At 37.1% G+C, this 14,578-nt stretch overlaps 1 protein-coding gene across 3 annotated transcripts in view; it reads right to left on the reverse strand.

Moving 5' to 3' along the window:
• Positions 1-156: 156 nt before the first annotated feature.
• Positions 157-14,578, reverse strand: part of thbs2a (thrombospondin 2a) — a 37,582-nt gene continuing 23,160 nt past the window's right edge. For 2 of the 3 annotated variants that reach the window (XM_052089874.1, XM_052089873.1), the window contains 10 exons: positions 11,341-11,559; positions 11,149-11,256; positions 10,615-10,774; positions 9,567-9,685; positions 8,190-8,424; positions 3,826-4,053; positions 3,473-3,744; positions 3,081-3,178; positions 2,850-2,989; positions 157-2,274 (listed from right to left, as the gene is read on the reverse strand). In XM_052089874.1, the coding sequence (XP_051945834.1) occupies positions 2,267-2,274; positions 2,850-2,989; positions 3,081-3,178; positions 3,473-3,744; positions 3,826-4,053; positions 8,190-8,424; positions 9,567-9,685; positions 10,615-10,774; positions 11,149-11,256; positions 11,341-11,559 (1,587 nt within the window). In that variant the 3' untranslated portion in view covers positions 157-2,266. Of the gene's footprint in view, positions 2,275-2,841; positions 2,990-3,080; positions 3,179-3,472; positions 3,745-3,825; positions 4,054-8,189; positions 8,425-9,566; positions 9,686-10,614; positions 10,775-11,148; positions 11,257-11,340; positions 11,560-14,578 lie in introns of those variants that run through there. The other variant, XM_052089875.1, reaches the window with a different exon arrangement.

Below are 14,578 nucleotides of genomic sequence, written 5' to 3' on the forward strand. Positions count from 1 at the left end.
AAGTTTCATAACATTTGAGGGAAATACGTGCAGTTGTTGTTAAATTATGAATTATGAAATCGATGGGAAATCATTGCTAGAACATAATTATACTGTTAAGGATGTTGTACAATATTTGGAAGGTTTCTAAAGCACCAGTCCTAAATGGAAAACTGTGTAAATTGTTTATTTAAGGAGAGGAAAAAAGGCGAAACAGAGAAAACTGTGAGAATAACAATTTTAGAAAACTTTACAAGGTTTCTTGGGATTATTAAAGGAATACTTCACCCAAAAATTAAATTCTCTCATTATTTACTCACCCTCATGCCATCCCAGATGTGTATGACTTTCTTACCAATGCAGAACATAAACAAAGATTTTTAGAAGATAATTTCAGCTATGCAGGTACATGGTGAATAATGGACAGAACTTTGAAGGTCCAAAAAGCACAAAGAGTCAGCATGAAAGTAATCCATACGACTCCAGAGGTTAAATCACAAAAGTGATTTGATGGGTTTAGGTGAGAAGAAGATCAATATTTAAATAATTATTTTTACTATAAAACTATTTTTTCGTGCATATCGCCACAAACTAGGCAGGGAGGAGAACTTATAGTAAAAAGGTCTTACTTATTGATCTGTTTCTCACCCACACCAATCATATCGCTTCTGAAGACATGGATTAAACCACTGGAGTCTTCCTTTTTCTTTTCTCCCCAATTTGGAATGCCCAATTCCCAATGCGCTCTAAGTCCTTGTGGTGGCGGAGGATGAATCTCAGTTGCCTCTGCGTCTTGAGACCGTGAATCCACGCATCTTATCATATGGCTTGCTGAGCGCTTTACCGCAGAGACATACCAAGTGTGGATGCTTCACTCTATTCTCCACAACTCACCACGAGCTCCACTGGCAGCAAGAACCACATTATAGCGACCACAATGAGGTTACCCCATGTGACTCTACCCTTCCTAGCAACCGGGCCAATTTGGTTGCTTAGGAGACCTGGCTGGAGTCACTCGTGACTCCAGGGGTGGTAGTCAGGGTCAATACTCGCTGAGCTACCCAGGCCCCCCTCCACTGGAGTCTTATGGATTACTTTTATGCTGCCTTTATGTGCTTTTTGGAGCTTAACATTTCTGGCCACCATTCAGAGCTGAGATATTTTTCTAAAAATCATACACATCTGGGATGGTAATGATGAGGGAATTTTCAATTTTGGGTGGACTGTTTCTTTCAAATCAAAAGCGTACTTTTTATTTGTTACAAAAATATGAAATATGGTAATGAAAAAAAAAACTAACACATAAATGAATCTTAAGGCTCAGTAACATTCTGGACTGAACGAATAACATAATTTACATACAATGTATGTATTGATATATAAACTAGAGTCTCAGTCCTATGAAGTTTCATGTTTAGTCCCATAACATTTTCTATGATAAAAAGCATAAAATACAAGACACTCAAAGGAAAAGGTGGTTCAAAACCAGCAAGTTTGTGTTAAAGTTAGCAAATGCAGTGTGATATCAGGGGTCCAAAACAAAATACTCACATTTCCATCTCACATTTAGAAAACAATTCTATCAAGTACTGAATAATACAAAACTGCATAGGCATGACATTGTATAGTGAATGTCTATAAGCACACTAATTAAAATCTCTTCAATCTCTCTTACTGCAATAGGCAAATTTTGTCAGTGTTAACAAATAAATTAGTATTTACAATGTCTAGGTTCTGAAAGCACTGCAAAAAACTAGACATAAACTTGATACTGAAATGCAAGAGTCATAAATACTATGATACAGTCTTAATATAAACATCTTCATCTCAAAGGTCTCTAAAACATTTATATGCTCAAACCCAAAGCCCCTGTTAGAATTGAGGGTTGTAGAAAAAGATGTGTCCGTTACAAAAGCAAATCCAAAGAAAATGATGCACAATGTAACAATACACACTACACAGGAAGTCAGAAAATTGAGGTTTGTAATTGGTTTTCCTAAAAATGTTGTACATTTTGGGAAACAAACAAACACGTGTTTTTGTTTTTCATGTTTTATTAACGTTACCCTTCTTTTGACTTGAGTGACAGCACAAAACAGCTATCCCTATAAATGCGCTTGCGATACATGTTCATTCTTAATCCTCAGGATAGTTTGGTTTGTTGGTCCATGTCATTCTGTGATGTCTACAGATCTCCAAAGTCTTTGGTTTTTAGTGTTTTGTCAAAGTGTGCAAGTATGTTGTTGTGCTATAGTCTTTTACAGGTTCTGCTTCGTTCTTTTCTTGCTCAGTTATCTGAAAGGTAGAAAAGAATTAAAAGGAGTTTGTTGGTATTGAATAAGCAGCATCTTTTTTTGGAAATACAGGCCTTTCGGTTGCACTGTATTTTACAGTATGTGTTCTGTCAGTATACTTGGTGTAATTACCCAAGAAAGTACAGAGTAATATTAGGTAACTACATGTACTTTATATGGGTTCAGGTTAGGGTTGGTCGTAGGTTTAGGGTTAGTAACTAGTAATTACTGTTGTTGTTTAGTACGTAAATATAGAACAGTACTGTAAAATAAAGTGCTACCGGACTTTATTTCATTAGGCAGTTTGTAAAACTGTCAACCTAATAATAATATAAAATATGGAACATTTCTTAAAAATGAATGTTGAAATAAATTCAAACTCTCACTCTTATGCCATTAATTATGACACAAGGTACCTTACCAGTGCTTTGCTTTGGGGGTTTCAACATTAGACAAAGTGTTAAATGGGTCTATACACATTATTCTTAGAGACCGTTTAGAACGAACACGTTCTTGTGCTAAAAAAGCAGTCCTTTACACTTGCATGCTCAAGTTCTGTAATGCTAATCTACTCACCTAGACACTCATACTTGAGGTCAGAGAAGTAAACTAGTTCCTGGGAGAACACAAACAGTCCTAATCTCCCTCCTGCAAATGACTTATCATAAACTGGCCCTGAGTCCGCCATGATCTGTTTCCCCTCATAAACCACCACTCTGGAGAAAAAGAACATAGATCTATTAACTTGGCAGACATTTATAAGATCACTATGGCTGTCTATGCGGTTAAGGGCTTTCTGTTCATCACCTGATGAATCCTGTCTTGGGTCTGTGGATGAGATGCCACCTGTAAGCAGTGTAATCCTTCCAGCCAATATTTTTAGGGTCGTGCCACAATGTGCGGACCTGTCAAAGCAAATGCAGAGATTCGTTTGAAAAAAGCTTTTTATAAATGCTTACAGATGTCAATTATAAGCAGGCCTAGGCAGAAGAGAATTTGTGGAATTCTGCTAAATGGATTTATATGTGGCCAAAATGTGTTCAAAACATTTAATAATAGCTGAAAACGTTACCAAGTTAGCCAACAAACTTAGTAAAGAACACACAACGGACAGGGGATGTGTAGAACTTTGTGAATGATTGGCGTTTGCTCATGTTGATACCGTGTTTTCCTTATCATGTCTGATGAGCGAGTCTCACCTGTCCAGGAGTGTCCCCTGTATGCCACAGGGCGTTACGCAGGTGCTCCCCTGTGCCCGTGGTGGAGTTGACCACTTTCAGAGAAACACCTGAGATGCCAAAGGCTTTTGAAGGCTTCTCTTCCCAGTATGTCTGTGTAATCTGCTTCCACATTACAACATAGAATCGCCCGCTTGACTGATAGCCAAACACAAACCCAGCATAATCGTCGTCTCTGTCAGTGTTGACATAGAAAGTGCCACTGAAGTCCACAGCGACAAACTCATCAAAACCTAAAGTGTAATTAAGAAGATTAATTTATATCAAGTAAAAATCATATTCAGATTGACTGTTCTGAATGCTCACACACTCACCAACTGCAATGCCAGGGTCAGAATTGGCAGTCTGAACCAACTCTTTGCCCTGATGTCTGACCACCCAGTTGGGATCAATTTGGGTAGTTCCTTTGGGGTCCAAATGCACCATCTGAAACTTGCGGAAGTCAGTGTTACTGATGGCATCATTCTCAGGGCAGACGTCCAAAATGTCTGGAATGTTGTCATTGTCAAAATCGTCTTTGCACGCATCGCCTCTTCCATCCCCTGTGGACAAACAAGATTGGATCAGTTCATAATTAAAGTCAACACGAAGAACTGTTCGAAAACCATTGAACATATTTCAGAGTGCAACAGGATATTCGCAGAGAAAGACTGTAGAACGGGACTTGATTTTATCCATCAAGAATTGTTTGGATTGTGAAATATGGCTGTTGCCTTCCAAAAACGAGCCAGGTAGATGAAAGGTTTAAAAGTAAAGCTGAAAATGAAAGTCATGTCAGAGGCGCAGCAAGTTTTTCCATCTGGTAATGTGAAGATTTATTTTTTCTATTTGTAATTACTAGGGCTGTCAATCTGTAATGTTTAATGTGTTTGTTCATGTATTTCATGTCATGTGGTCCCCTGGTCATGTGATTCCATGTTTCCCTCCATGTTCAAGTGTCTTGTTTTCATTGGTTTATTGTCTAGTTACCTTGTTATCAGTTCTGTCTTGTCATTGGTTAACTTGTTTGTCTTGTTACCCTTGTCCATGTATTTAAGCCTCATGTTTCCCATTGTCCATGGTCAGGTATTGTTTGTTTGTGTAATGTTGGTTCAAGTCAAGTCAAGTCAAGTTGTTCATGTTTTTGTATTTGTTCACGTTTGTATTTAGGGTTTCTGGATATCACGTTTTTAAATAAAACTGCACAAGGGTTTATCACACATCATCGTCTCTTCGCCTACGTTACACAAACTATTAAAATGGTAAATGTTATATTATGTGCCGATTATGTAACCGCATTACAATATTTATTGAGAAAGGCCCCAAATAAAGGTAATTTAGAATATAATAAATTAAAAGAATTATTAATATAAAATAGAATAAATATTACAATTCAGATAATTAAAATACATTACATCGTATACATATAAATATAGACAAGTAAAGCATTTAGACAATACAAAAGTGGCTTTAAATTCACTTTCCTCTGCTCTATGTTTAATTGTTGGTCTCTGAACTCATGCATCAGATGTTTTTGGAGCACCTCACTTTGGTTGCATCACATCAACCAAATTGCTACCATTGATCTGATGGTAGAGATATTTCTTATGGAATTTACGTACAGGTCAGCGGCATGATTAATTAAATAATAATTTTTTTTTTTAAATCTTATTTTTCATATAATTAATTGTTGAAGGCTTAGTAATTAAGTGAACTCATTAATAATGCACAATAAGATAATTAAAGGGATATTTTACCTAAAAATGAAAATTCACTCATCATAAACTGTACGATTTTGGAAAGTCCTTTAAGATAGTTGCTTTTCAGACTGGATGATATGAACGCATTTATATCGCCATGACGCACTGTGTGACAATATGTCAGACTGCACGATACAGATCGTAGCCGACTAGTTGTCCCAATCGTCCCGATCAGTGACCGTGACTCACGTTAGAATTAGCACTTCTGAGCTAACTCGGGTACATTTACATTGTTTCAATGTTGATTAATGTACACTGTCCCCTTTCAAAAAAATAAAACAAACAAACAAACAAACAAACGTTACGGATTAAGAATTACATATGTTGAGAATGAACGTGAGTGCGGGAGTAATAATTATCTACCACAAGCAAATATTCATTGCGGAAATAAAAAGACTTGTGGCCTGAAAAATTACAAACTTCTCCGTTCACATTGGAGAAAACAAAAAAGAAGGGTTATAGTACGTCTTTCTCCTCTTTTAGATTAGTAACCTATCAGCCATGCAAAATTTTGAAAATTCATATTTACTGATAATATATTACGTTTGCAAATTCCCTATGGATGATGCACAGACATGACGTAGATTTCTATAGTTGTATCCAACTGTATTTGCTGATTTGGATTAAAATGTCCCATAAATACCAGAAAATTGTCTTTTTATTTTATTTTATTTTATTAATTTATTTATAAATAAAATTGGAGTGGTGTGAATATTAACTAAAGAAGTTTACAGACATTTAAAGTGAATTTATTAAAAGTAAAATAGTCATTAAAATAACGTTGTAAATATGTATTTTCGTTTTGTAGCCTAAGCTCTGTATTTATTTAATTCAGTGAATAATGCTTTCATATTGCTCACTTGTTACACTTTTCTCCAAGTATTTTCTGCTTATTTATTTATTAAAACTTTTTATATAAAATGTGAAGAAGAAAAAACATTGAATGTGCTTGAGGAGAGTGATAACTAGGCACAAATGTTGCTATGGTGGTACAAACACAGAGCAGGTTTCTTTCCAAGTGAATTGGGGTGCGAGAGAGAAGCGGAATATCTCATCTGGCCGTCGTAATAGCAGTCACACTATACGGCTGCGATGCTAAATTCCTGAAACTGCCAGAACTTCTTTGGAGGCTGAAGATCATCGCAAAGGCTATTAATCGGCTGTCTGTGAACAAGTCACACTGAATGTTGTTAGATTGCCGATTTTGCCCTGCGATGACAGAAATCCTAAAGGATTCTCGAAATTGTCTCAGATGGCAGAATCATGGCAAAAATCGTACAGTGTATACCAGGCTTTACTCACCTTCATGCCATCCCAGATGTGAATGACTTTCTTTCTTCAGCAGAACATAAACAAAGATTTCTTGAAGAATATCTCAGCTCTGTAGGTCCATACAATGCAAGTGAATAATGATCAGACTTTTTTAGCTCCAAAAATCACATTAAGGAAACATAAAAGTAATCCATATGACTCCAGTAATTGAAAATTGAAGTCCTTTTCTTACTCTAAATCTCCATTCCCTTTCATTTTTATGTCTGAAAGTCACATGTGGTGCCTGTTTAGCTTCACTTTCACATCTAAAAGTGAAAGTTAAAATGGAGATTTAGAGTAAAAAAAGACTTAAATATTGTTCTGTTTCTCATCCACACCAACTATATGCTTCTAAAGATTGGGATTTAAACACTGGAGTCATATGGATTACTTTTATTTTTCCTTTATGAGATTTTTGGAGCTTCAAATTTCCGATCACCATTCACTTGCATTGTATGGACCTACAAAGCTGAGATATTTTTCAAAAAATCTTAATTTGTGTTCTGCTGAAGAGAGAAAGTCATACACATCTGGGATGACATGAGGGTAAATAAATGATAAGAGAAGTTACATTTTTGAGTGAACTATCCCTTTAAAATATATTAAGAAATAAATAGCGCTAATTTTGATTTCACATTGAATCAGTGAGATATGCTGAGGTTAAATCTTCCCTCCAGAATTTTCTTATCATTGGTAGGAGATCTGCACCAAACCAAAAACACTTGGTACTTGTTTGCTTTTGTGAGTAATACATTACTATTCAATACTGTATCTGATGGAAGTATGGATGAAAACTCTGCCTAGCATCCCAGTTCTCTCCTCCAAGCACAACAAGCAATCTCAGATGTCATTTACATGAACATGTGACTGGCTTCAATTGTGAAATCTAATAAAACCAGACTCTAGCACTAAAATATGATGGCAATGTCAAGTAGGCTTTTGCACATAGGCCAACTCTTGCAAGACTCTTCCAGTTTCTTTTCTCTCCTTGGAACCATCTTGACTCTCTCAAATAAACAAAATCTAATGAGGTGAGAAAAGTATGTTACTATCTAACAACACCGACCTCTTAACTGTACCTGTATTGTAACCTGTTTCCATTTTCCAACCAGCAGGAAAAAATTCAGGTAGCCCTTGCAAAATGTCACAGAGGTAATCACAGGCACCCTTCAGTAACTACCTGCGAATGGTGAGCTCACAAGAGGGTGAGATCAACAACTCTGACCCTGGTTACACTAAAATTGATTTTCAAGCTCAAAACATGTTTAAATCGCACATGATGCAAAAGGGAAAACTGTGGCATAGTATATTGAACTTGTAAAAACATGAATGGATTGAAGATGATTGCTCTGGCTCCATGAAACTTTACAGATGTAAAGTTAGGCATGCTGTCGCAGGCCTGAAAGAAATTCCCATTTTAAGCCTTCTGTGAGAAAACAGAATGGGGAGCAATTATATGTAAAGTTCCTGCCCTGATCTGAAGTCCCGGCATTTCTATAACTGTTATTGGGAGCGTACGTTTGTGTAAACTTTCTTTCCACAATTTGTAGCAAGAGAAAATCTCTTCTATTTACAGTATTTTAATTTACATGCAACTACTGTATAATCCAAGCAATACTATCATTTACCATCAGAGTCTAGTTGATCTTTGTTAGGCACCAGTCTGCAGTTGTCCTTATCATCAGGGATTCCATCATTATCATCATCATAATCACAAGCATCTCCTTTCCCGTCTTTGTCATGGTCAGCCTGGTTGGCATTGGGAATGTAGGGACAGTTATCCAGGTTGTTCTGGTGACCGTCCTCATCGATGTCTTGATTGTTGTCACACTGGTCACCAACCCGGTCATTATCAGAGTCAGACTGTCAAAAAGTGCAAATTCTCAGTTAAAGGGTAACTAAACCCTAAACCAACTTTTTTTAGTTAATGATCTGTAAGCATGGGGCTTTATTAGTACTGGTCATTGATTCAAGTAATTTTTTTGACATTTGTGTATAAAGTGTTTTAATTCTACAATATATGGTGTAAAAACGTCTGAGTGCTGCCCTCTTCAGGTTGAACGGTGGCTACTGCAGTTGAATTTTCCTATTGGCTGTTGCGGTACTTCGTGACGTAAGCGGTGACAGCTGAAGTAAGCAGGTTCCAGCTCACCACGCCAGATTCATGTACGTCGTCTTGCGACCGTGTGAGGAATAATAATAACATAGAGTCTGACAGCAGCTGTCAATTAATCCGTCACTACGAGTCTCAGGTGCCCCCCTCCGCTCAGCCCCGCACTCGGTTCGTTCCCTCTATCCCCGCCGGGGTCTGCCCACTTTTCCTGCATTTTCAAATATTTCTAGTGGGTGGAGTCAGACTCTGAGCAGGTGTTTAGTTACCCTTTAAAGTGCTGTAGTGTCATTCTTATAATTACCAATATGAATCATGTATAGTAGTTGTTCAACTTGGTCGTGACCGGAAACTGTTCGCAGGAGTTTTCTGATATGGTTGTGGATGGACAGCAAGAAAATAAATACAATAGCAAAATAAATAGGTTTATTGGCTCAATAGTCTAAAAGGGAGTATTTTCGTTGTAGATGTCAAACAATGCATCCGATCAAAATCTTTAGTATTTTGGTGTAAAATCGAAATTCATTTGTCACTTGGTAGAAGCTATACAAATTAGTCAGATGCCAGCACAGATTGTTTTCATGGCATGCCCCCATCCTCAAAAACTATGCAATCAAAAAAAGAATGACTATGACTACACTACATACGTCATGTTAAAAACATCATAATTATAATTTAGCATATGGTTGGGCCTAAGCCGTTCATGGTAATATTAAAACATTTAAATGTATGATTTTTTTAGGCCATACTTGTGTATTTTTGTATGATGTCACCACTCAATGTCCAATGTAAAATATGTGTCCTGAAGCAAAACCAGATGAGAACAACTTATCTAGAGGCTATGAATCATCCCTCCTATTTGTGTACACCTGTGCTTTTGGAGTGTGTGTTGTACCTGGTCAGGGTTGTGAAGCATAGGGCAGTTATCACACTGGTCACCCACTCCATCCATATCTGTGTCCTTCTGGTCACTGTTGTACATGTATGGGCAGTTATCTTGCTCATTCAGAACCTCTGCAGGACAACCAAACAGAGTGTTGTTCCCATTACACAGTTAAAGAAGCCTGTTAGTAGTATGATAAATCAGCTAATATTCTGGAATTTTGATATGTACATAGTATGTATACAACCAATGTGTACATTCCAATCACTAAAATTAAATGTTATTAGTCTATAAAACATATACACCGATCAGCCACAACATTAAAACCATCTGCCTAATATTGTGTAGGTCACCCTCGTGCCGCCAAAACAGCGCCAACCCGCATCTCAGAATAGCATTCTGAGATGATATCCTTCTCCACAATTGTACAGAGGGGCTATCTGAGTTACTGTAGACTTTGACAGTTCGAACCAGTCTGGCCATTCTCTGTTGATCTCTCTCTTCAAGGCATTTCTATCCACAGAACTGCCGCTCACTGGATGTTTTTTGTTTTTGGCACCATTCTGCATAAATTCTAGAGACTGTTGTGTGTGTAAATCCCAGAAAATCAGCAGTTACAGAAATACTCAAACCAGCCCGTCTGGCACAAACAAAATCCATGTGATTATCAAATCAACCAATCATGTGGTAGCAGTGCAGTGCATAAAATCTGAGCATGGCATGATTGTTGGTGCCAGATGGGCTGGTTTGAGTATTTCTGTAACTGCTGAATATATCTCCAGAATGCTATTCTGAGATGTGGGTTGGAGCTGTTTTGGCGGCATGAGGGGGACCAACACAATATTAGGGAGGTGGTTTGAATGTTCTGGCTGATCGGTGTATATATTTGTGCATTATATTAGTTTTTGGCATTTTCTGTATGGACATCAGCCATTAAAAAACGTGTATCGGTCGACCACTGGGATCAACTATTGGAACCTAAGCTTGCCAGGTGTACTAACTTAAAATTAGTATTGTTTATTTGGTAGTTGTTAAGGAAACACAGCTGGCAGTTTCTCACCATCTCCATCAATGTCTGCAGAGCAGGCATCACCCTCGCCATTACCATCTGTATCGATTTGAGCGGGATTGTGCTCATATGGGCAATTATCACAACGATCACCAACAATGTCTTTATCGTAGTCAAATTGCCTGGGATTATACAGTAGAGGACAGTTGTCCTGGAGCACAAATAAATAAATAAATTAGGAGATACAGTATATGACCTTTGTGTAATTGCTGATTTTTATTTAAACAATAGAATTAAAGGAATATTTAGCTTTAAAACATTTTCATCATTTACTTGACCTCACGTTGTTCCAAACACTTTAAACTTTCTTTAAAAAAAAACATGAGATGTTAAGTTGAATGTTAGCCTCATTCATCATTCACTTTATTACATCTCTTTTCCATACAACTGAGGATGTCAGTTCCTAACCTTCTGCCTAACATTTTTTTTTATGTTATGTTTACAGAAAAAAGAAAGTCATATGGGTTTGGAACAACATGAATTTTAATATTTTGGATTAACTATCCCTTTAAAGAGTTTGCCTACCCCCTCATCCAAGATTCCATCATTATCATCGTCTTTGTCACAGGCATCTCCTTCACCGTCTTTATCAAAGTCCTCTTGCCCTGAGTTTGGAAGGTTAGGACAATTGTCCTGCACAAGCAAAGGGATTTTCACAAGTTATCATATTTGTTTTCTTGTAGCCAAGACTTGGAGACAAGAAAGGACTTCAGTTACCTTCTTGCATTGATAGGATTGGTTAGCTCCACACACCAGGTTCTGATTGGGCCAGCCATCAAGGTCGGAGTCCTCACCACAAATGAGGCCATCCCCAGCATAGCCGATTTTGCACTCGCATTTATACATGGGGTCACTGAAGTGGCCGAGATAGATGCACTCAGCAGACCTGTGACAGTTGTCGGTCTTGTCCATGCAGGGATTCTCTGGTTCACATACCTGCATGGAGGAGAAGGAACATCAGCAACACTCAATAGCAGTTAGAGGTCGACCAACAGTGGATTTTGCCGATTAAGATAACTAAGGTGGTGGGAAAGGCCGATAACCAATTAATCAGATGATAGTATATTAAATTGATTTATATAATTTCCAAAAAAATAATTTTATACTTTCCTTACTATGATGGGCACAGACAAAGAGTACTACATGAAAAAAATCCCAGATGCAGTTTATTGTTCAACCAAAATCCCCAAAATAACCAGAAAAAGATTTGGTGCATAACGTGGGACTTTTAAGTATATTCAAGCCCAAAACACACCAGGACTCATCTCTTGAAATTATGAAATTATGAAAACTATCGGCAACTAACGCAATAGATTTTTAACGATAGGGATTGTTACAACAAGCAACTATCGGCACCGATTAATTGGTAAAACTGAGGTATCCATCTACCTCTAATACCACTTCAACAAAAAGTAGTCATAGAAAAAATAGATGTTCAACAAAAAGTAGAACACAAAAGAATGTAGGTAGAATGTTGGCATCAGTCACCATTCACTTTTATTGTCTGGGAAAAAGATGCCATGACTGAGACTGAACATTCTATGTCTTACATCTCCATTTGTGTTCCACAGAAGAAAAAGTTCATACAGGTTTGAAATGACCTGAGGGTGAGTAACTGATGAAACATTTTAAATTATTTGGGTGAACTATCCCTTTGACTATGTGTTGAGACCGTTTTAGACTAAAACTGTGATCAATTTCAACCTATTGATGGTTTCAGAATTGTGCCGCTGGGCAGTTCATTTGAAAAGCTCTTGGATCTCAGCTGTGAAATATGACTGAGCTATGAGACAATTCTAAATTTACTACTCTAGCTCACTGGATCAAAGCAAGTGAAACTGGAGATCAGTGACAAACCTATTAGTTGAGGACGTTATAAAACCTTTAAGCAGAACAACATGAGCTAGCTTTCCAAGAAATCTGCAAAACTGATTCATCAGTGAGTAATGGCAGACAGAACCTTGAGTGAAAGTACAATCTATATGGTTGGCCTCCACTATAGGGCACAGCAGTGGAGAGACTTTTTCATTAAGCAGACATACTTTGTCCAAAGTGGTCTCCTGAATACTTTCTAAAGAGACAATCTCTCTGAAGCAACCTGGGGATGAGTTTGACAAAAGTACCTTTAGGTGGCAAGCCAAGATCTTCAACCACTTTGTTACCACTACCACAGATGATAGCAGAACATTCTTTATGGGAAAGGATCTTGTATAGGGCAACACTAAAATTGAAAGGTAAGCTGTGTATCTTCTGCAGATGCTACCAAATGGAATTTAAAATAATTATTGTTTTTCAAACAGGTTTCCAGAAGACTCTCAACATCTTCCATTAGCCTACACATAGTTCCCAAATTCATGTTATTGGTTAAGCCAATGTTGTTGTTTGGGCTGTGTTTAAATAAACATAGAAATGATAGAAACATTCAAAAATACAGAAGCCATGAACCGCAAGCTGGAAAAAATCAGTTCCTTCCTGAGCCTAAATCTTACATTTTATTCTCCCTTCAAATGTTTTTTTTTTTTTTTTTTTTTTTGCGGTTCAGGGCTTCTGTACAAAATTAAAAAAATAAAAATTCTCTTAAAATCTTTTTTTTTTTTCTCTCTTCAAAAAATTTAAGCCCTATTTATTTATTTTTTCACCTTGCAGTTCAGGGCTTCCGTACAAAACAGCACACACATTATAAAACTTAAAATCTAAAAACGTATCTTGACTCATTATTATTATGTGCCGTTTGAAATTAAACATTTCATTTGTCATAGGGCTGAAACAATTAGTCTACATTATCGACAACGTCGACAATAAAACGTCGTTTCATCTCATTTAATGTAACATGAGATCATAAGAAACTCTAATGATTAGAGCAGCACAACAGTTCGCACCTGACTGAGGAGAGGAAGAATTACACAGCTCACAGTCCAGATGCACTCTAAACCTTCCAAACAGCTTCAGGTGATGCAAAGTATGAGGGAATTATAATGCAAAAATACAAAGTAAGTAAATACAGAAGCACTCTCATTGTGGAATAAGTGGAGCTGGAGCTCCACCTGAAGCAAAACTTGCCTGTCGAGCGTCTTTAAAGGAAACACCCTGACATTACATCTTAAATGCAGTTATATTTAATGCGTTATAGCTTTATTAAAGTTCAAATAATATGGAAGCAGATAATGTAAATAACTACAAACTCCAAAACTGGCATTTTTCTGTACGGTCAGCGACTTTCTATGAGTTGCGTGAATGTCCTGATCTAAGGGGGAGAGATTGAAACTGCACCCAGCTGATGCACACTCTGTTGCGGGGACATTTGTCCCTCGAGCGTGCACCCTTGCTGCAGCTTGATTATAATGTATTGGCTCACGACTTCACTGTGTATTTATTATCATATTTCTTATGGTTTTTAGTGAGTTAAAGATGGATTGAAGTGAACAGAAATTTGCATTATACACTGCAACAAAATATGTTTTTGGCTCTCTTTTAAAACAATGTACAAATTTTTTAGCAGCTATTGTAGTATATTTTTTATCAAGTTAATCAGGAGTAATCGATGAAAACTTTGTTGATTTATACCACAGTTATGTCTGAGGGGTAAACATGCAGTTTACTCTATGTAAAGGCCTGTGACGTGATGAATATGTGCTCACATAGGTTTGACTATTTGTCTGTGTGTGCAGAAACAAAAATAGCATTACTTAGGGGGGAGAATTGATCTCTTCCAAAGGACATTCTGTTACTTCTTAATATGGTCAAGACCAGAGTCAATGAAGAGCATGATAGATAATGCATGTAAGCCCCACCTTGTTTGAGGAGGTGTATTTAAGTAAAACCAAACCAAAGATGCTTGAGTTGTTGTTGTTGTTGTTGTTGTTGTTGTTGTTGTAGTTGTTGTTGGTACTGTGGTTTCACCGTAGGCAACTCGGCTTTATTGTGTGATAATAAAGTCTATTCTTCTGAAATCAAA

The sequence above is a fragment of the Xyrauchen texanus genome, chromosome 24 (genome assembly GCF_025860055.1).
Source record: "Xyrauchen texanus isolate HMW12.3.18 chromosome 24, RBS_HiC_50CHRs, whole genome shotgun sequence".
NCBI lineage: Eukaryota > Metazoa > Chordata > Actinopteri > Cypriniformes > Catostomidae > Xyrauchen > Xyrauchen texanus.